Genomic DNA, 23,298 nt, shown 5'->3' with positions numbered 1-23,298 from the left:
TGCCGCCCTCTTGGCCATGGGAGATGGAGACCCAGAGACAGACAGAGAAAGGATGCGCTAGCAGAGCAGGGCTTTCCTTATGGGATCTGACCCTGGAGAAGAACCTCTGGCACTCACATTCAGGCTTTTACACCAGCTAGAATTCCCAGGGTTTTATACTAAGTGACCCTTTCAAAGTGTGAGCTATCTGTCCTTTTTACGAACCATGTAATTTCCAAGGAAAGGATTAGTCGCAGTGATGGGGAAGTGGACCTTTAGGATTTGGTCAGCACTCCACAAGGTCAGAGATAGGTATTTTCTGAGAGTTTCTGGATAATGAAGAGAATTTGTAGCGAAGCATTTCATCCTTGTTGGACCCTGAGTTTGTTATGAATTGGTAGAGAAAGAAAAAGCCAGCATTCATTCCTAAAAGAAAAACGGTATGCAAATAGAGAAAGGGAGGTTGGCAGGTATCAAAGAAATGCACAGTTCTCTCAGGGAGTAGCCTTCCTTCCCCTTTCTTCCCAAAGATCAGAGCCTCCCTTTGGGAAAAGCACCCTAAAGCAGGTAAGTGACATTCTGTGATTCTGTCTGCCAGGTAAGTCTGCCAGGGGAATCAGACATATCCAGTGAGACAGCTCATGGTACTACTTGTCGGGGAACATAAACTCTCCACTCCAAGAGGGTGCTAACGTCTAGAGCAGCTGTTCTCAACCTTCCTAATGCCGCGACCCCTTAATACAGTTCCTCATGTTGTGGTGACCCCCAAACATAAATTATTTTCGTTGTTACTCTATAACTAATTTTGCTACTGTTATGAATCGTAATGTAAATATCTTTTTGTTTTCCAATGGTCTTAGGCGACCCCTGTGAAAAGGTCGTTCAACCCCCAAAGGGGTCGCGACCCACAGGTTGAGAACCACTGATCTAGAGGGATGCCAGCCTCCCCAAACTTTTTGGTCGCTCTTTCTTTTACCTTCGGTCCCCAGGAGAGAAGACAGGTGTCTGTAGGGCATCCCAGGGTTGGGTGTGCTAGCAAACAAAGTGTATGCATGGCCCACCTCTGTACCCGCTCCTGCCAAGTGGCTCTCAGCCCCACTGATGACCAGTGTCTTCCAGCCTAGGTGTACCCCCCAGGGGCTGGCTCAGCTGCATCCAGAGTAACAGGCAGATTGGGTCTGGTCAGTGCCCCGGAGCCACTAAGGCTAACGGATCCTAAAACCTGATGCAGGCTTTCCCAAGGACGATGCAGACAACCCAGTAAAATGAGTGACCTCAGCCAGATCAGCAGACAATACAGCTGCACTTGAAAAAGCTCGGTACAGGAAATACACGTTTAAGGGCCCGATTCTTCTATATGGCCCAGCTTTCTTTTCATTTCGGGTCTGGCCAAGTAAACCGTGTATTTGTTTTGTGAGCAGCTGCTGAGTCATGATTTAATTATACATGTGATAATGTGCCATTATTAATTATAATGCTAAATTTAAGTGATTCAGAACTAGTGCTGCATGTCAGTCAAGCAATTAATTGCGCAAATGCAACTTCCCCCAGTGTCCCCCACCCCCGCCCCCTTCAGTTTCTCTGGGTAAGGGAGAAGACGGGCAGATAAAACTAAGTGGGTTAATAAAACCTCTGTACTTGTTCTAACACTACTGTACACAAGAGTAGGCCAAGGGTAATGCCTAGGACTTCTTCATCCACCATTTTATCAAAGACATGAGGCAGAAGGGAAGGCAGGGAGGCAGGGCGGGAGGAGTGAAACCCACTTTAGCAAATGTCGATATAAACGACCCCCACCCTCCCACAGCGCCGAGCCTGGTAAGTTACCTTGCTCCAGTTTCCCACTTTCCAGCTGGCGCACGGGCGGAGGTGGCATCTCTTCGTGGGCTCGGGCCTCTGCAGGGCAGCGCAGTCGGAATTCAGCTGGGTGCTGCACTCCACGTGGCGCCAGTAGGCCCCGAGCCCGCAGGTGGTGGAGCACTGCGGCAGGCGGGGAGAGAGACAGGCAGAAGCTGAGGCCACCTTCTCAGACACACCCACTCACACACTGGAGGAAGACATTCTGTCTAAAACTGCCCACAAAGCTTTTAAAAACTACCAGCGTTGGGGCCCCTGCCCCAGGCACATTCATCTGGATCTCTGCAGCTAGGGCCCAGGCATCAGTCATTGAAATAATTTCTCAATAAACAGCCAGGGTTGAGAATCTCGGATTTATATGCGGGAGGGAAACCCAATGCAAATAGGAATTTGCTTCCCTTTAAAAATTATGCAGGCATGAATGCCAAACTGCCGCATTTCATACCAATGCTGTTCCTAGTGGACGTCAGATCCATGCATCTGCCTCTTACCCTGTATCTGTGCAATGACACTATTTCACTTATTCCTCTACGTGACAAACTGTGGTGTGGACTGGTATTGTTATAGTGTAGACAAAGAAACCGAGGCTTGGCAAGCTGGCTGGCCCAAGCAGTCAGACTAGGATTTCTGCCTCCAAAACACAGTATGACATCTGTTGTGGCAGTACTTCTCACACTTGAGTGTCCACAGGAGTCACCAGGACACCTTGCTAAATGCAGATTCTGACTCAGCAGGTCTGGGGTGGGGCTGGACTGCACTCATTTCCAACTAGCTCCCAAGTGACGCAGACGCTGTGTGTCCTCAGACCACACTTGGGAGTTTGAAGGATGTTACACATGATGCTTGATCGACTGGTGGTGAATAAATTAGTTACCTTTTGTCACATGGACTGCCCATCCTCACAAGATGTTTCCATTTATTTATGATTCTTAAATATCTCAGGTTTAGCATGGAGTCACCTTGAAAACTATACAACTTTTCCCCCCCATAAATTCTTCCATTCTGTGTGGCTACTTCTTTCATACAATGGTTTTTTCTTGCATCCCCTCTGCCCTGCCCATCCTCAGCAGGAGGGGCTGTTTTTGGACACGTAAAACACAGTTCTGGGCTAATGGGGCAAAAAAGGCGGAAGTTTATGGACGGTGTAGAGGCCTGACCACTGCACTGTACATCTGAAGCTGCCATTGAATAATATTATATGTCAACTATAATTATATATACATATAGTCATGGGATATGGAGTATAGTGTGGGAATGGAGTCAATGGAATTGTAATAGATATGTATGATATCGGGGGGCAATGGATGGGGGGACAGGGGTTGTCACTTTGTGAGGGATGAAAAGGATAACTACTACATTGTTTTATACATCTGAAAATAATAATAATAATAATAATAAAGGCAGAAGTTCTATCTATGACACTTTTGCAAGTTTCTTTTGATGAGGCATAAATAGAAGCCCGCTTTACATTTCTCCTGCTGCATTTTCCCCTTCCATATAATATCATGTTTCACTTTGTGCAAGTTCTTGTGTTATGACACATATATAACATAATACAGCTTTTAGGTAGGTAAGTTTGCTCTAGAGTCATAGACAGGGAAGAGTAGAAAATAGCCTAGATTATCATTTTTTTTTCCCCAATTGGCTCATTTATGGAGGTAATCTCTCCTCCTCCTTCAAGTTCTTTAGGATTTGGTTTGCATCTCTCCTAAGTTCCCACACTTTCTCCTGTGTACTATATTATGTATGTATGATAGAGATAATATTAATAACAGCTGAAGTGCATTGACCACTGTCATAGGCTGACTGCAGTAGTGGCCCGTATTTCTCACACCCATGCTCTTTGCAATGGAACTTGGCAGCTCCCTTCATCAAGGGGTGGAATGTATTTCCCCAGCTTTTGAATCAGGACTGTTCTTGCGACTTTCTTTGGCCCATAAAATGCAGTGGATGATGTGTCAGTTCTCAAGAGGCCTTGCTTGTTTTAGTTCTCTATCTTGGACCGCTGTCTCTGCCATGAGAATAAAACTAGGCTAGCCTGCTGAAGGATGAGAGATCACGAGAAACAGAGCTGGCTAACCCCACTGAGGCCGTTCCAGACGAGCTAGCCTTCAGCCTACCCTCCAGCAGATGCAAGCCAAGGTGAGATCAGCTAAGCTCAGCCCAGCTCAGCAGAATCTCCCAGCTGACCCATAGGCTCATGAACAAAAATGTTTACTGAGGTGTTGTGGTTGTTTGTTATTTAGCATTATTGTGGCAATAGACAATTGGTACAACAACAGAACAGTTACCCTTCCTCCATTTTCTCTGAATTTCTGAGATTCAGGGTATGATAGTTCTGCAGTTGGCTAACTGTGTGATCTTTTGCAGTCTCCTAACTTCCTTAGCCTGGAGAACCAGTGAAAACACCTTGGGTTGTTGTAAAGACCACAGCAAGTTAAGGAGACGGGATTCACATCCAAAGCTCTGTCTCTCCAAAGAGAAGCTTAGCCATTGTTATATACACTATTTAGTTAATTGCATGTTGATTTCTTCTTGTTTCAGTTCTCTCTCTTGGCTAGCCTGCTGAAGGATGAGAGATCATAGGAAACAGAGCTGTCACACCGTCAGTGCTCTACAAATATTACCTACTAAACACAATACACCTGCAAGGTCAATGAAGTCCCATCTTCCAGATATCGGGGGCCCAGAGAGTTTAGAAGACATACTCAATGTCACACAGACAGTATGTTGTTAATTTCATATTATGACATGGAGAAAAACATGACGTTTGCCCAAATCCAGGAAAGGAGCTAGGGAAACCAAATTCCCAGGATGACCCTGGTAAATCTCAAGTGATATCTATAGTTCTCTGCACCATATTTATGTTGCAAATAAATGTATGTTGTCCCTGGAACTCTGTATCTAGTCCTGCTGGATTCAGACGTCATGAGCCAACATCTGTTTCATTCCTGTTTGACAGTTTCTATTTAGGCAGTAAACAATAGGTCCAAAGGTAAAACCGACAGGAAGGTGTCCTTGGAACGTAGAAAAGTAAAATAGGATTCCATAGATTGTCACTTGTTTTAGTTTCAAATTGGGCGTGAGGGATCAAAGAAGAAAGGAGGACTCTGAGGAGGTAGAGGGACAATTTCATTTTGTCCTGGAAACAGATAGTGACCCCATGGCAACTGGTTTACAGGTCAAAAAGCAGGGTGTTTAAAACTGATGTGGGGGGCTGCATAAGAATCATGTGCAAACCGCTGTGAGAGGCTGTGGAAAATTATACTGTCACTTCCATTTACACGACTGCAGAGCCTATATTTAGCTAACTGGCCCAGGGGATCTGACTGAAGGAAGAGGCACTTCCACAAGAGGTGATTTTTTGTCAAAATAAGAGCCACACCCTTACACACTGCATAACACCTGTTTTCAGTTTTGCAAATAGATTATCAGAGCAAATACTGAGTGCTTCCTATTTGTTAGATATGACAAGAGTCTCAAGGTCTGGGTAGTTCTTTCTAAATGCTATTCTGGCTCAATGTTAAAATGCATCACAGTACTTTGCAGACTTAGCTGTAAACAGGATGAACTTGACAGAAACCCAACCCAATATGTATAGCCAACTGCAAAGGAGAAATCAACATGCAATTAACCAAATAGTGTGCATAACAATGGCTAAGCTTCCCATTGGAGAGACAGCTTTGGATGTGATTGTTGCAAGTAAATAAAATTGCCTAACAACCACGTCATCTTCTTCAACAGAACACTGGAAGTGGCAAACCCCTTGAGTTCGGAAATACTATATACCTGACACTCTTCTGTGTACCTTACAGAGTTATTCCTTTCATCTCATAACAGACCTACCATATTTCCCCATGTATAAGACGCACCCTTTTTCAAAAATTTGGAGTCTAAAAACTGGGTGCGTCTTATACAGTGGTTGTAGGTGGTTTTTTTTACAATTTGACACCAGCAGGAAGAGTGAAGAAACCAACGATAGGAGAAGTTTGTACCTGGGTGAAAAGAGCCTGGGATAATATCAAGATTGAGATCCTTGTCAAGTCATTTAAGAAGTGTGGCATTTCAAATGCCACAGATAGAGCTGAGGACGTGGCAATATATGAAGACAGTGATTGGTCATCAGACACAGATGAGGACAAGCTAATGGTTGGGAGTTTTGACAGTGATGAGGAGTTGTGTGAATTTTATGATGAATAAACTTGGGTTCAATAACTTTATGTAAGAATTTTTTTTTTCAAATTTCGGACCCCAAAATTCAGGTGCATCTTACACATGGGGAAATACAGCATAAGTCAGGCAATGTCATCATCGTCATTTTACAGATGAGGAAGCTGGGGACATACAGTTAATGACTGAGCCAGGATTCAAACCCAGAAAGCATGGTTTTATGCTTTATGCCCATTTATAATATTAAACTTGGTTTCTATATCAATTACTTAACTTTCGAAATCACAGTTAGAGGAACATGCTGTGTACATGGGGGACATGAACAGCCCTTCAACACAGGACAGGAAATGGGAGGACCCAGTGAGGGGGACTGCAGATTAAATGCCAGGGGACTTTAGAAATTCCAATCTTACTAATCAGGAAAGGCTTTATGGAAGAAGCAGCTCAAAGCTTGATGCTGAAGAACAGGTAGGATTTAAAAGGGCAGAGGAGGAAGGAGAGAACGATCCAGGCGAGGAAACAGCATAAACAAAGGCATTTGACTGAGAGTGGCAGGAGATCTGTGGAAGCTTAAGGTGGATGAAGAAAAGTGGGAGGTAGTCTGGTTTGAAAGCCGGATTATGTAAGGTTGTGAGGGACGCGGGATGTTAGAGTGGACTTGATCTGATCTGATCTGATATGTAATGGAGACACATTACAGATTTGTGAGGAGGAATTTGGAATGACCAGAAAATTCCTTTCAGAAGACTAATTTGGCAGTCTTACATCTCTTGTGACGATGTGTGGAAAGCATCAGAGAGGGGAAAGACGGGAAGTGCATAGACCCAGCAAGCAGGTATCCTAAGCAAAAAGTACTAACCAAGGGTCCTTCACTCTTGACTACTGAGGCACTATTAGCATTTTGGACTGGACAATTCTTCCTTATAAGGGGACTTCCTCAGATGTCACAGAACTTTTATCATCTTTGGCTCTCAGACATGGAATGCTGGCAGCAGCCCCCCCCCCCGTCCCCCCCATCATGGTAACAAAAGCATCCACACTCTTTTCCAAATGCCTCCTACCATTAGATACAAAACCACTGGGCCCTAAACTAACAGGAAATATAGAGGAGATGACAGAAGGATGAGGTGACACTGACTTGAAAACTGTTAGGCTTCCTTTTAGTAGAACAGGGACAGATTGATATCAGTGGTGACAGTGGATATCAGATGTAGTGATTGAGAGGCCAGTGATGCTATTATAAGGGGGCGGGGGGAGGGGCGGGGCAAGCCTAAAGAAACAGCTTCAGAAATGGGCAGAACACAAAATCAGGGGCAGGGGGAACTCAAAACCCAGCGTTTTCATCCTGAGTCCTGATCCTTTCCGACAAATCTATGTATTAAACATTTTGTCTCAAAAGATGTACAAAGGGAATAGGCAGCAAGCCAGGTCATGAAGGAAACGCCTCCCAAATGTGAAACTGTGCACTATTCTTGTAGCGTTGAGAAACTACAATCTGGGTCAGTTCCCTTTTTCCAGCAAAAACTGCCTAGAATTAAGAGTTCTCAATGGCTCCACCATGGTTGCCAAATTTCTGGTGAACTACCTTGTATTCAACAAGACAGTTTATTTCTGTCAAAGTCAAATGATGACATTTGAGATAGAATTAATTCTGTGTAGCCTAATTAGTTGATCAAAATGTATCAATTAATAGTCATCAGGGTTGATGTGTACTTCTATTATCATTTAGTTTATTTTGATACAGTAATCTCAGAGACTCAATTAACACTTATCAGTTAATTCACACATTAAATATCCTCAGGACAAAAGCATTAGAACACATTTGAAGTGAATAATTCCACAACTGCTTTTGGATTTGGGAATGGATGAAAAGAGGGTGGGAGAGGAAACTGATTTCTGGGTCATCCTGAAGCTACTTTTTAATGAAACTTTTGTATTAACTTGTGGACTGAGGGCTTGTCCATTCTTATTCACAGTTCTAATGTGGGGACTCTTCCATCTGAGGACTGACAGCCTCCTAAAGGGTCTCTTCTGTGGGCTGCACTTTGGTGTCTCCCTGTCTCAATATGGAAGCTTCCTCCAAAGTCACCTGTGACCCACTAACTGTCAAATACATTAGATCCACTGTCAGTCCTTATGTTCCTAGACATCTTGGTTTATATCTTAAAAATTAGACTATTCCATACTGGTCTTCCATGTGCAATCTCTTTGTTAGCCAGCTACTTAAAATGCTAATGCTTTCTAGAGTCCCATTCCTGGCCCACTCCTCTTTGCATACTGCAGGTTAATGGCTGACCTCATTCACTCTCAAAGCTCTAACTTCTTCCTACTGGTCATGGCTACCAAATCTTAGCTCCAGTTTTCACCTCTCTCAAGAACCTCAGACCCCCACACTCAAAGATCTTCTGATTATCACCTGGATATCCCAGAAACACCACCAGTTAAACTTGATCTATAGCTGAGTTCTCTCCTTTCTTTGTCTCAGCTGAGACTCACTTCCTATATATTGTCTCAGCATATAGAAGAAGCTCAAACCAATAGACACCCAGATTCCACGTGAATAGTCATGACAGACTGCTCTCCTCCTCTCTCCTTTTACACCCCACATCTAATTATTCACAAAACCCTACCGATTTTAAGTTCGAAAGGTTTCTTAACTTTGTCTTCCCATCTTCATCCCAAGCATTCTTGTCACAGCTCTTGTGCCTCATCTAGACCACTGCAGTAACCTCCCAACAGGTCAGATCCTTCATCCTCTCTGTTTCCAGAATGAGCTATTTACATACACGGTGGGCCATTTAGAGGCAGAGACTGCTAGATATTCACCATAAGCCTTTCCCTCTTCTTCCTGGCCACACAGTTAGAGTACATTGCCCAGCTGCCTTGCAGTTTGGTTTGCTCACATGACTGAGTTCTAGACAAAGGAATGTGAGTGGAAGTAATACATGCCCCTTCCAGGCCTGGCCCATAAAACCCCTTATAGGAATGCATTTATCTATGTTCTTTCCCCTTTCTAACTGACTGGATGGTGACCTCAGGGCAAATTCGATGATGGGAGGATGGCAGAACCATTGTCAGTCTAGATTCCCAAATGACTGCACGCATCAGAGCATCATTCTCTATCACCACCATTGCAGACCTGGAATTACCTTCTATTAGTTAGTATGTGAGTGAGAAATCTACTTCGGTTTTGGTGACCCATAATTTGTTTGGCTCTATTCGTTTGGCTCTAGCCTCTGTTGTGTGCATGTGTGTGTGATATTTCTAATTACATACATATACTGCACACATCTCATTCATGCTTTGATTATTCTGATATCAATCCTATATCTATGACCTTTATCATCTACTCTTTCATACTCCGTTTGATCAGGTTGTATTCTTCTCAAGGCCCACAGTGTCTTTAATTGTAGGTGCTTTCAGACTTCATCTCCATTGACTAATCAACAAAATACTGCAAATTAAATAGTGGCCTAAGTTTCCACAACGTGCTCTCTCTGTCTTTGAGTTTGCAGAGGCCATACACTACCCAGACTGCTATGATGGATGGAAGACAACAAGCTTATTTATCTGTCCTTTAGGACTGCTCTGTGTTTTTGGAAGAGAAGATATGTTTTGAGGGTACTACTTTTATGTACATCCTTTCAAGAACATCACTCAAAAAACCTAAACAGATAAATTTTATTTCAAACTATCTAGGCTGAACCCACTATGGCAACATTATAGGGACCACTTGGCCCTGTGAGCTCAAAAGTAACCAGGGAGCTCTCAATATTATTTCAAAATACTTTCTTGTGAACTTTGTGATTTTCTCATCTGCCTACTCAGGGTCACCTGATGACTGGCATTGTTTTTATATCATAGAACCAAAGAAGAAACAAATAGAACAAAGGCAGAAAGAGTGGTGATGTTTTCTGATTTGCAAAGCAATGGGTCAGAGGCTATGATCTGTCTGGTTGGGGTTCAAATCACAGTTCTATCACTCATGAGAATGTGTGATTCTGGCTAGCTATTTCTCTCAGCTTCAATTTCCTCATCTCTAAAATGGGGGAGAGGCCGGCCAAGTGGCTCAGTTGGTTAAGAGTGCGAGCTCTGAGCAACAGGGTCACCAGTTCAATTCCCACATGGGCCAGTGAGCTGCACCCGAGCTGAGCTACCACTGAGCTGCCAACAGGTGGCAGGATGGCTCAGCTGGTGAGAGCATGTGCTCCTAACAACAAGGTTGCCAGTTAGACTCCCGCTCAGGATAGGGGGCTACGCCTACCAGCAACTAAGATTGAACACGGCACCTTGAGCTGAGCTGCCCTGAGCTGCCGACAGGTGGCCAGATGGCGACTAGACTTGGAGCTAAGCTAGCTGCGCCCTCCACAACTAAGATTGAAGGACAACAACTTGGCTGTTCCCCTTCCCCAATTCCCCAATAAAATCTTTTAAAAATGAATAAAATAAAAAAATAAAAATAAAATGGGGGAAATATTACCAATCTCCTTGGGCTGTGGTGAGGATTAAATGAAAGAATGCATGTTAATTAGCATAAAATCATGCTATAAAACATGGCACACACCTTATAAACGTTCACTGTCAACATTCTCCTCATTGTGAAGAGCCCATTAGAACTTTCATAATGAAACGAAATCTGACCAAAATGTCAGGGATCATGAGATGCATTCCTCTCATTTTTTTCAACCAATTGGAGTACTCTAAGCATAAAAATATTTTTTTTCCTCCTGAATCTAGATTCTTTACTTGCAAATAGAGATAATAAAATGCTGCTCCATTGACAGGAAATGTGATAACTTACTTTAGAAATCAAACATAAATCAATGTGAAAACAGTTCAAATGCAAACAAAAATTTTTGGAAGTTTGAATTCTCTATTTACTGCCAGTATAATCAATTTTATGCCCAATGATGCTGGTTATTTCATAAGAAATAATTTATACAGTAACGTTGTCATTTGGTGCTAAAATTCACTGAAGAGAGATTAAAGTGGGACGGGTTAGAAGGGTCATCATCAAACTAACAAGTGTGTCCTTAGACAAGTCACTAAACCATTAAAAGTCTTAGTTTTTCTATTTATAAATTGGTATAACTCAGACCCTACCTGCTCCCCAGGGCTGTCAAAAGGAGAAAATTAAGAGATTACATATAAAAGTGGTTTGAAAATTAACATGCTTTATAAATTAAATGTATTGTTATTGTTATACTACTGGCTAATTCTTCACTTCTCTATGATAAGGAATCATGGATTATCATAAAAAAATGTTCAATGGTTTGAACATGCACTTATTTTGCCACAAAGTCCTCTTCTGAACTGTCAAATTATTTTTAACAAGTTCATATACCGTGCATTCAAAATTCCAATTGGTGAGAAATGATTTTGATGCTTCAAAGGACTGAATTGGTTCTAGAAATGGAAAAACAAATATTTAGCCAAATTCCTGAAGCCTGAAAACAGGAGCCAACATTTCTTTCATTATGTATTTTCTTCTCCCTCTATATTCTAATTTTTTTAATGGGCCAAATGAATTTTTGCATATAAGCAAAAACTCAGCCCAAAAAGAAAAAAAAAATCATGGATACAGTGAGCTACAGAATTTTTTTAAAGAATGTGGTGTTAGATTTCCATTGCAACTGTTATCACTTGGCAAGTTTAAACTAAGGCCTCGGCATTAGCTTTCTGAATGAAATCTGTACTCAGGCCCTTTAGTTGTCCTCTGTCATAAGAAAATCATAGTTATAAGTGGAAGGGACGTTAGAGACGATCTACACTAGCTCACTGTTTGGCAGACAAAAAGCAGCCTGACAGAGATTGGAGTGAGTTCTCCACTATCACACAGTTGGCTGACTCAGGCCTCCTGACTCAGTTCATTGTTCTTTTCACGGTAGCTCACGTTTGTTCTCTTCCTTGGACTTTTTTTTTTTTCAGTTAGGGAGGTTAAAAGGGGGGTGAGGGCATGAACCCAATTACTTCACATTTATGTCCCATTAGACTATATTTCATATGTCTATTTTAAAATTTGCACAAGAATGCATACACCCGTCACTATTCTCCAAATACTGGGTTGTTGGAAAAGTCATGACACATTTTTGCAACGAAAAACAGAAAAAATACGTCATGACTTTTCTGACAACCCAGTGGAAACAGGCCTGGGGTAAGACATGGAAGGAACGCCTACCTCACTCCAGTTTCCAACAATCCAGTAGGCAGTGCTGTGGCCCGTCGACAGCTGCTTGTAATTGGAAGCATTCAGCAAAAACCCCTCAGCAATCAGACTTGTGGCATCTTCCTCGGTCAGGACTGGTCTAAAAGTACGTGTTAGATTCACACTGCGTGAAAGTTCTGGGAGGTTGTGGTTTATCAGCTTTTCTGAGGGTGTGGGCTGGTGGTCTCCACCCAGAGGGACTGGGGTGTTAGGGGGCTTTTCAGTGACCATCCCCTCAGCTCTGGGTGTGCCATTTTTGAGAGCAGTGGGCCTTTGGCTGGGTAGCAGTCCTTCTGCCACTGTGCTGAAAGGTGACCGCAAGGACACCCCCCAAAGATAAGGTGTTGGCAGAGGTCCAAGTGGCATTTCTGTGCCTCTTTCCCCTGAAGCATCATTTCCAGGTACCCTGGGCTTGGTCCACATTATAGAGCTGTTTTCATTTTTGTCCTCAGGTTGTTCACTGCCTTCCCCTGAGCCACTGTGCATCTCCATTTCTGGCTCTTTGGTCAAAGTAGCATAAAATGGAGTCAGGTGCCAAGTCACAGGGTTGCTGGAAGATGACAAATCAGAACCGCTCATCGTTGTGGCTAAAAGGTCTCCCTCTGAGGTAGGACCAGGGGCTGATTTGAAAACGTTCTCTTCATGTGGCTGGATACTCAGAGACCAGGAAGTGAGGATGGGCTGGGAAGTACTTCCAGAGGAAATGACATCATGGGAGTCCAGTTCAGTCTGAGTTGAGCTATCCTGCCACTGTTTCCCACCCAGGTCTCCTTCTTTGGAGGCTGTGGTAGGACTAGGGCTGCTGACTGCCGGAGAACTTGTGCTCACAGACTCAGGCACCATGGGTATGGTCAGCATTCTGGGGTTGGATGTCGTTGGAGGGATGGGTTTCCAAGGGTCTTGCTCGGATGTGGGTAGTTTTTTCCCATGGGAAATGATGACTTTGGGGGGTCTCAGGACTCTCCGGCTAGACGGGCATTGCTGGAGGCCGCAGAGGGCTCGGCTGTTGGGTTTCCTCATCACGTCACAAGGCTCATCATTATTCTTGGCACACGTGACACTGCGAATCCGCACTCCGCCACCACAGGAAACAGAACACTAGAAAAGAGAGATACCTGTTAGTTTACTGGGAAAGGCATTGGTTGTCATGCTCGGATTCACAACAACCAGGACAGGAAACTGAGCTGTGCAGCTAAAACTATTTCCTTTTTTCGCGCACATAGACATTTTACATTTGGTTTCTGTGTTCCTTTCGTTTCCCATGGAAATATGTATCTCCCAGAGACCAGCTAAGGCTCAGGACCAAACACTTACTCTCCACAAACTGAAAACAAACCATGACATAATACAGCTGAAGTCTCCTGGGGTTTTGAACCTGTGGTAGATCCACAAAGATTGCAATGATTTAAGTATGTCACCTGACTGTTTTAAGAGTTAGTAATAATATCTTTCCTAGGGTTTTGATAGTATTAAATTAACATAAAACATTCATATAAGCTCTGAAATCTATAAAATTAGTTCTCGTAAACCTTCCCTATATATTTAGGAATTGGATGTCGAGCTCTTTGCGGCCTCCAGCCGTCTTAGCCGCAGAGCTCTGAACCCCAACAAAGGCACAATTTCCAATGGGAAAAAAATACCAACATCTGAGCAAGACCCCTTAACGCCCATCCCTCCAACATCCAGTCCTATTATAACTCACATAGTCTCACCCAGGCACCCTAAGTTCCATTTTCACTTGCCTGTGTTAGATGGAGTCAGATTAAAAGCTAGACAATCACCAAGACCTTTTTCTGAAATTTAAAAGTCAGTAGTTAATCAAAGGTGGGAGACACCGTATACAGAGTCAGGTGCGTCCCGTAGCATGTGCTGATCTCTGATCTATATACATGGTTCTGATCTATACATGGGGCCATGGCAGGGGCCCCTCCCCAGTGTCCCCTCCATATTCTGTAGGGCGTGACAAAGCACAGGCAGCTCCATTGCCTTTGGCGGAATCCTAACAGGACAACCCTTCTTCGGGTTCAAGGTAAAGAATATTTACTTCATCAGTCTCACCAGCTGCAACCCACATGCCATTGCTACATGACACTAAATTTCTAGATGTTTTAAAAGATCTGTATTTTTTTTACCAAACGGATCCATGTTTAGCTTTCCTTTCCAATGACATTTTAAGTTACCCACCCAACAGTGGGCACGTGGACATGAAGGGTCCAGGAGTCTTCCCTGGCGGCTTCACATTTGTCTGTTTTGTATCTCTGACCCCAAAGCAGGGCTCTTGAGAATGGGGGCAGCATACTGTTCAGCGAATGTCAAAGGGCTTCCCAGCCACGATTCTGTGTGAGATGTTCCCCAGCACCCCGACCAGTCCTCCCCATCTGCTTTGCTTACCGATGTAAGGAAAGCCAGCAGATAGCGAATGTTTCCACTAACCGATGGATGCCATTCCTTAGCACTGGGGTACACTGTGCCTGCGGAACAGCGTAAACTATCTACCAAGTATATTGGCCTAAAAACTAAGGCGTCTTTTCTCATAGTCACACCAGAGAAAGCAGCCCTGTTTTGTATTCAGCCCACACGTCTTCCAACACATCTTCCAACTGTGTTTATCTCCTTAGGAGCTGTCAAGACCCTCAGAGGAGATAAATGCAGGACACAAAGCCACACTTAGAATTCATCTCAATTGGTAGCTTCAGAATTCTCAAAACCGATGTCTGCAATGATTATCTTATGCCCTCACCTTATCATTTTGAACTCTGTACCAGGCAAGCAGGCTGTCAGTCTGTTAATGTCCTCTCTGGGAGCTACCCTGCCCTCACTTGCCATCACTCCTAGATTAAAGCCTCTGGGGGGAACCGGCTGAGAAAGTGATCTGCTGCTAAATTAGTCAACTCCACGGACCTGAGGTGCACTGTCGGGGAGGGGGGCTCACAACTGGCTCAGAGCTGTAGTGTTGAGAAAGTTTATTAAAAAACACACTTGGGGTATATCCGAGAGTTTGAGCTAAAGGGCTGAGTAGAGAAATAACTAATGCTTTGGGCATGAAAACACTTAATGAATAGTCTCAGGAATTTCTAAATGAATGATTGGATCTTATACTAAAGCCAGCTTTGAGAGTAAGCTAAAACGTGGGTACCTGTTATAGGTTGGATTCTGGCCGCCCTTCCCCCAAGACATATGAGAGTCCTACCCCCTGCTGACCTTCCCCTGTGCCTCGGAATGTGGTCTTATTTGGAGATGGGGCTTTTACAGAGGTAGTCAAGGTAAAGTGAGGTCATCAGGGTGGGCCCTAATTCAACAGGACTGTTGTCTTTATAAAAAGGGGAAATTTGGATACACAGACACACACACACAGGGATGGTGACAGGTGAAGATGAAGGCAGGGGTCAGGGTGATACATCAACAAGCCAAGGAACCCCAGAGATTGCCAGCAAACCACCAGAAGCTTGGAGGAGGGCATGGAACAGATTCTACCTCGCAGCCCTCAGAAGGAACCAACCCTGCCAACACCTTGATCTTGGACTTCTAGCTTCCGGAGCGGTGAAACAATACATTTCTGTTGTTTAAACCACTCAGTCTGCGGTACATTGTTATATGGCTGTCCTAGGAAACTAATACAGTACTCTAGATAATTTTTAAAAATATAACATGATGAAGAGAATCAACGTGGCCCCCAACTGTTTTACTGTGAGTAGCTGTTTGAAACAAGAGGGCCCACATGTGTTTTCCAGGAAGCCTGGCAAAGCACGGGCTGCTGACATCTGGAAAGAACAGAGATATTGGCACTTACAGGTGGCAAAGAGCGGGTGGTCAAGGCTAACACATCAGGTGTCCAGCCCCCACAGGAGCTTCCTGGACCTTAATCGAAGTTGGGGAATAAATACTAAGGTAAGCGACTGAGAAATGTCTCCCAGCCTTCCATGCTCTGCGTCCCTTCCGTTAGCAGGAACTCCTCTGGGACTGCACATGACTTTTACTTTGCTTTTCATTTAGCAGCAGACATATCATTGGGGCTGGCCGCAGTGCTTCTGTCTGAAGAGCCAGGAGAACACATTTGTGAAAATCGGCATTTAATCTCTTGGGTCACTCATGCACTCCAACATCCAAGTGAACAGTTTGCCACTTAACAGAGTCTCAGTAACTTGGCTAATGGATTGTTTTGCTCATTTGTTTGTTTGTGTACTTTCTGTCAGACACAGAAAGGGCTGATCGAAGATCTTCACAGACCCTGGGCACCGCTGCTTGTGGAGGCTACATTCCACGTCCCATCAAATATATTAAAAAGTATCTCTAATCTCAAGTGAAATACCTTTTTTTCTGTAAAACCTACTTGAAAGGCTTTTATTCTTTTGCTTTTGAAAATATCTGATGAGGGTAAGATTTAATTTGAGTGGCTTCGATTTCTCAACAATCATTATATAGAGTCTGGAATTCTAGCAAAGTGAGAAAAGCCAATCTACAAACTGTTTCCAATCATAACATATTTTGTATGACTATTAAGAACTGTCATATTGTTTCATTTTGCAGACCTCTGAGATGCAGTATAACAGAGGGTTCAGAGTAAAAGCACTGTTCACCGCATTCAAATCCTAGTTCCATCACTTGGAGGCTGTGTGACCTTAGATAAGTTTCTAAACATCTCTATGCCTCAGTTTTTTCACCTAAAAAAATGGGGCTAATAAGGCCGTTGTGAGGTGTGAGGTATTGTGTTAATACCTGTAAAGGTGTTTAATACACATACTAAATGCCCAATAAATATTTGTTATTAATATGTAATTAAATATTGATTTCTGATTTTGCAGCATCTTTTTAGTTTTTATGGAAGCAATGCATTAGCCTTTGTTCAGGTCTCTAACGTTTTTGTAGGCCCTTGAAAAAGTTGTAAGCCTTAAACCCTGTGCTTCCAGTGCTCCATGCATACAATGGCCCTGACCTTGGCTATTGATCTATGGCCCCCAAATGCAGGGGCCACAGATCAATTCCATCAGGACATTTGGGTGCCATTGACTGGACTGGCTTGCAAAATTAGAGGAGCATGGAACACAAACCCTTGTCTTCTCACCTTATAATAAAGTTAACATTTAGTGAACACCTACTATTTGCCAGGCACTATGCGAAGGGCTTACATGGATTGTCTTTAAGCCTCACAATAACCCTGTCTTTCTAAATAAGAAAAGTCTGACAGAAGTTGAATACTACTAGCTCAAGGCCATAACATTAAGGCTTATTAGGGCTGGAAAACCTAGAGAAATTACTATTCCACTAAATCTATTCGTCTAACTGCCAGGGGAAATAGGGAAATTAATGAACTAATACCAACCTCATGGAGTTATTTTAAGAGTTAAATGAGACAAGATATACATAGTGTGGAAAACACTCAACAAATGGTAGATGACATTATTATTATTTCCATCCATTCACTTTACTAACAAAAGATTATATGTAAAGCGCTTACTATGTGCTGGGCACTATTCTAGTAAGAACTTTAGAAATATTAACTCAATCATTATCACTTCCCTTGAGTCTAAGTACTACTGTTACCCCTATTTTATGGATGGAGAAAACAAGCCACAGGAGAACTAGAAGTAACCACAGAGATTAAATTCACACATCTAGTAAGTGGCAGAGCCGGGATCTAAACCCAGGGGGCCATGCCCTTGACCACTAGCCTGGCTGCCTCTGACAAGGTATGTCCCTGAAATGGAGTACCTAGTAAAAAGGGGAGCAAGGAATCTTTGGTACTTTGTCTTTATTTGCAACAAACGGAGTCCTTCTTCTTTAATTCACCCTCTAAGCCCAGGAAATAGGTTGGGCAAACTCAGGATAAGATTCTTGGTGAAATTTGAGATTGAGGGTAGGAGTCAGGTGTTCAGAACCTGAGCTTAGAGGGAGAGGGGTTGGTCCTAGGGGGCAGCTCCAGCACTTACTAGGTCCCCCATTTGACCATTGGCTGGGGCAGGGGTGAGTGTACCAGGCTGGCACAGCTGAGCCCACCCTTCTCTCATTGCTTGGGTTGGCAGAGGTGCCTTGACAGGGAAGAGCAACTCATGAATTTGTCTCTTCCCTTTCTTCCCATCTTTGTCAGCCTAGGGAGGACCATTTTACGGGAATCCAGGAGACTTGTAGCTCTTAAGTCTTTTGGCCCAGTTGCATGATAGATTCAGGCTCATCCAGAGAGACTCAAATGGCCAGGTGCAGCTCAAATGATCGGGCACTACCCTGTATGAATCAATGTCAGTCTCAAGGCAAAATCTAGACCATAAATGCTATGTCCACTAAGAATCACTATATCATCTCTCTTAAAGTATGGGCATAGGCAGAATGTCAGATATTTCCTCACATTCCAGCAAAGCTCATTAGAGGGCTAGTTAACAGAAGAAAGGAAGACCCATTCGGTGAATATTCTGATGCTGATTTAACTAAAAGCACCTCTCCTGACCACATCTCCTGAATGAAGTCAGTGGCTCAGCCTTTGCTGTTCCGCTTCCTCAACTGGAAGCTAGAAGCTGGATTCCGTGTCTGCTATCTCCATACACTATGCAGTGGCCTTTGGAACAACAGACACGAGTACTTGTCACACTGTGCCAACTTTTTGGTCTTTTGTTCTCCAGTGAAAGCACATCATTTGGCTCCTCATAAACACAAACACAGCCAAATAAGTAATTGCAGGGTCCTTTAAAAAAGCATGAAGATTCTGTCAATTAGTAAATTCTGCATGACAAGAATTATTAACTGCTTTGGATGCAGCCAACACATTTTTGGTAAACAGGTTTAATGCACCAGTCACAATACCCTATTCAGCTTTATTCTGACAACACTGTAATTTACAGCAATCTAGGTTGGCGGTGGACTAATAGTCCAGGCAGCCCCAGGCTATCACTGTACCTCCCAGGAAGAGCAGAGGGAATAATATTCTGGCCTGGGGCTGACATGAGCACATGCCTCAGTGCACATATCAGTAATACACCTATATTAGTTTGTAGGTATGTTTTCTTTGCATGTGTACCTTTGTCTTTCCGTCTTTTGGTGCTATCTTTCCAATTTGATAGGATGTTTTACAATATAGGGACCACACTTGATATTTTAAAAAAAATTTTCGCTAGATGCCCAAGGGAGAATTCTGCACAGAATTATAAGCAAAATAAGCCTAAACTGTGACTATGAGCTAGTGAAATAGTGATTTGGAAATAAGGTTAACAAAGTGGCTGCATTCAAATGAGCGTTTTCTGTTTTCCATTAATTATCTTCAGAGATGATACTTTTGCTTATTTAAATTTTCAAGTTCTTTTTTAGACAATACTTTCAGAGTACCTTTATAAGCTATGAAAAGCAATCTCATTTATTTCTAATCTAACATCACTTATTAAACACAAAGGTTTTATCCAAATTGATCATGTTACTCCCTTTTCTATCAGACTTAGTTCTGACTTTCTGAATAAAATGTTTTCCATTTCTCTGAAGGTGAATCCTATGAGGATTTCCTAACATATCCTGGTCAATAGTAGTGTTTCCATGGAAAGCGTGTGGTTTCCCAAGGAAGCGCATAAGAAGTCAGCATCCATCTGTAAGCCCTGGCTGTTGGTTTCAGAAGATCATTTATTTTCTGGTCATTTCTTAGGTCATTGACTAAAATTCCCATGAGGAAGCAGAGCAGGGCCTCTGGAGCACCCAGGACCCTTGGAAATAAAAGGGTTCAACTTCCACTGCAGACCCTGGGAGCACAAGGCTTGGTTGTGCCATGTTCCATGGCGACCCAAAGAAAACTGAAGCCGGGGAATTTTTCACGATGTTTTTACCCACTGATTTCTAGAAATACTCAGAAAATGGTATCAGACTAATTTTCAGAAAATGCAACACTAATTTGAATTTATGTGGCTATTAATAGATGCCCTAAACCTTAGTCAGATCTAGCCTTGACACATGCCAAAAAGACGGATGATTTGAGAGGTGTCTTCAATTGTCAAGAGGACCGCCTATCATTTTATCATTACAGTGGTACTCCTTTGATTTTATCACTACAGTAGTTCCAGTGAAACATGACTACTGGTAAATGTTTAACAAACTGGCTCTTGGGGTGGGTGGGGAGCCCTGATATGCTCCCAGTGGTTTCACAATGGGGCCAGCAAAAACAATCTTAACCATTTATCAATTAGCTGTTGTATGCCTGTGCAAACAGGATCCAGCTCATCCCTGGCAGGTATATGACCATTGGACAAGTGAGAAGAAGATCCTGTAAGAATGGAAACCAAGAAGATAGAATACCAGGCAGGGGGAAATGCAGGAAACAGGCCAAGGATGAGAGACGCTGGCCACTGTGCAATTTTCTCTAGAGTCGCTTGGATTGGTTAACGATGAATTGGGGGCGGGGGGTGCTGATGAGGCATAAATGATGCCAGCTTCCCTTTTAGCCCCTGAGCTCACCTCACTCCAGTTGCCTACTGTCCAGTCCGATGGACACAGGATATCTCTGTTACAGGAAAGGAAGCTCTTGGGCTTCAGCAGGTGCTGGCAGTCTTTAGCCGGAAGAGCCTGCTCATCAGAACCCATGGTCTGGATGCACAGCACTGTTCGCTTCTTCTCTCCGTGGGGCCCGCAAGTGGCTGAACATGTTTCCCACTCTCCTGACCACCATCTGCAGACACACATGGGCATGTGAAAGAAGATACACACACACACACACACACACACACACGCGCGCGCACACATGCACGCGCACACACGCGCACACACACATTCAATTCAACCACTGACTAGAGAAACCAGGCTCAGAAGTACAGATTACTGAGCCACGAGGGCCTCGGAGATACTCCAGCCCACTAGAAGGTGCTGTGTTTGTTCATTCACAGCTCCAGAGCCCTGCATAGCACCTGGCATAAGTAGATATTATTTTTGAATGAAGAAAAAGAAAAGGCCCTCTCTTTTCAGTCAAAAAAACTTGAGGTCTAGTTTGCTGTTGTGCAACTTCAAGCAAATTGAAGCCTTGCTTTCCTCATCTTAAATGGATGTAACAATATTGATGTTATGAGTGTTATGAATCAAACGAAATACCAATTTAAGGACAGTACGTAGTACAGAGCCTGACACATAACAAGAACTTGATCATTTGGTATTGTTTATTGGTATTTTAACTGTTGTTATTGAGTAAAAGAATCCAATTAGAATCTAGGTGTCCTAGCTCCTAATTGAATGTTTTTCTATTCCAATGTGAAGCAGTTACTTAAAGGCTTATTAATTTTCAGTTATTTAGGAGATGATCAATCAAGGGCATAGCCTTCATCTCCCCAACCTTCTTCAGTCTACCTATTAATATTTTCACTGGTCCCTTTGATAAGAAAGGAGTAAAAAAAGAAGAAACTTAAGATATTGCTTGTCAGTTGTTTTTGACGAGTTGCACAGTTGGAACTGTTGGCTAAATTAATATTCGGGATTTTCTGTGGAAAAATGAGTATGTATGCTCTTTCTCTACCCTGGATCAGATGATTTACTCAAGATTCTAGGCTGTGGGCCCAGTGGTTACATAGAAATAGCTTTTCAAAGTCACAGGAAGCCCTTTTGGGAGGTCCTTCCTTTTCTTCTTCTCATTGTACAAATCTTCCCCAACACAAAAGACAGAACAAATGTATTGACCCAGCATGGTTTGGGTTCACCATTGCTTAAATGTTCAGTTTGCTTCTTCATCCCTCCATGCACTAATAAAATGGAATATTTCTATTTTTCACAGGAAAACAGTACAGCATGTGAAGTCCTTCAATCCTGAATTTAAGGAAGCCTTCCAACCTTGAGATAGTATTGAATTTTGAAGAAGACAAAACTTTGTACTATGATTTATATTTATTTCATATTGGGTTTATTTGGGCAGAACTTGTTTTGATTCTCATACTCAGGTTAAAAAATATTAGAAGAATCTATTCCTCAATTCTTTTAAATTCTTCAGTTAATAAGTAATTAAGTGTATTTATTCTTTAGTGTTTGACATCTAGCTGTTTTGTGTGAATAAAGGGCTAATATTGCAATCATATGATGTAAAACCAAATGAATGCCTGCTGTATTAATTTAATCACTTTATCTTACCTCTGACATTTCCAAGGGAGGTCAGGCATACTGCTAAATATATAAAATGCCATTCAGGAAGGGCCTTAATCTGAGCTGACTGGAAGTGTAATTTACCTAATTACTTGCTCTATGTCTTTTAGCTATGTCACCACAAAGTGATAACAGACCTCCTTGTTTTCTCATTCTGGAATTTCCTCCACAGTTTCCTGGGGACATTTTGCATAGGTTTGTCACTAGTTTAAAGTGAAAACTGTCCTCTATTTCCCTGCAAAGGTCTTACAGGCCCAGGGCTCAGAAGCCACTGCCAAGTTGTTTTCTGTTGCCCATCTCATTTCTTTGGTGTCTGCCACGATCCCACCTCTTCTAGGAGATTTATAATAGAAGAGGGCAATTTATATTTATACTTATAGATTTGTAACAGAAGACTGTTAAAATGCTCTGAGTAATTGGTGACAAGGGCAATAAAACATACAAAAAGCTCAGCAAGACAAAAGACGCAGTCCATTTAGTCACCTGAATAAGCTGAATAAGCTGGTTCAATCAGCACAGAAGTAACGACAGCCTCGCCTGATATTTTGTTTCTGCTATTGATTTTTCTCCCATCAGAATGCTGATAGCACTTAACACACTTAACACACAATTGGAAAGCTGATCATGCATTGTTTTGTTTTGTCCCTATACATTAGTCAATCTTATCATTCCAGTTATACTGTAGAAGTCCTATGGACTGGGGCTATCTCAGTGAGTGTTACTGTATCAATAGTTAGGACCTTTAAAAAGTTATGTGTTTAGGCCCCACTGTAGACCAGTTGACCAGAGTTTCTTGGGAGTAGGACCAAGACACCAGTGTTTTTTAAGAGTTCTTTGATGCCTTTTATATAAAGTCAGGGTTAAAAACCATTTATGTCCTTGGTACCAAATAAGTGGATTTGATCTTTAAATTTTTCTCCAAAGAATGGACTCTGTTATTCTAGTGTGAGTTATGTATAATATAGAAGTGTGTGTGTGTGTGTGTGTGTGTGTGTGTGTGTGTG

General features: G+C 42.7%; 1 protein-coding gene across 1 annotated transcript in view; it reads right to left on the bottom strand.

Annotated features, from left to right (window-relative positions):
* ADAMTS12 (ADAM metallopeptidase with thrombospondin type 1 motif 12) overlaps positions 1-23,298 on the bottom strand; it is a 284,062-nt gene that overhangs the window by 35,648 nt on the left and 225,116 nt on the right. The window contains exons 17-19 of the mRNA XM_019647855.1: positions 20,633-20,843; positions 12,185-13,309; positions 1,807-1,959 (exon numbers count right to left, since the gene is read on the bottom strand). Of these exons, the coding sequence (XP_019503400.1) occupies positions 1,807-1,959; positions 12,185-13,309; positions 20,633-20,843 (1,489 nt within the window). The remainder of the gene's footprint in view (positions 1-1,806; positions 1,960-12,184; positions 13,310-20,632; positions 20,844-23,298) is intronic.

This window comes from Hipposideros armiger, unplaced genomic scaffold (assembly GCF_001890085.2).
Source record: "Hipposideros armiger isolate ML-2016 unplaced genomic scaffold, ASM189008v1 scaffold_117, whole genome shotgun sequence".
Classification (NCBI taxonomy): domain Eukaryota; kingdom Metazoa; phylum Chordata; class Mammalia; order Chiroptera; family Hipposideridae; genus Hipposideros; species Hipposideros armiger.
The sequence above is the reverse complement of the archived record's forward strand: the minus strand, read 5'-3'. Positions and strand labels throughout refer to the sequence as shown.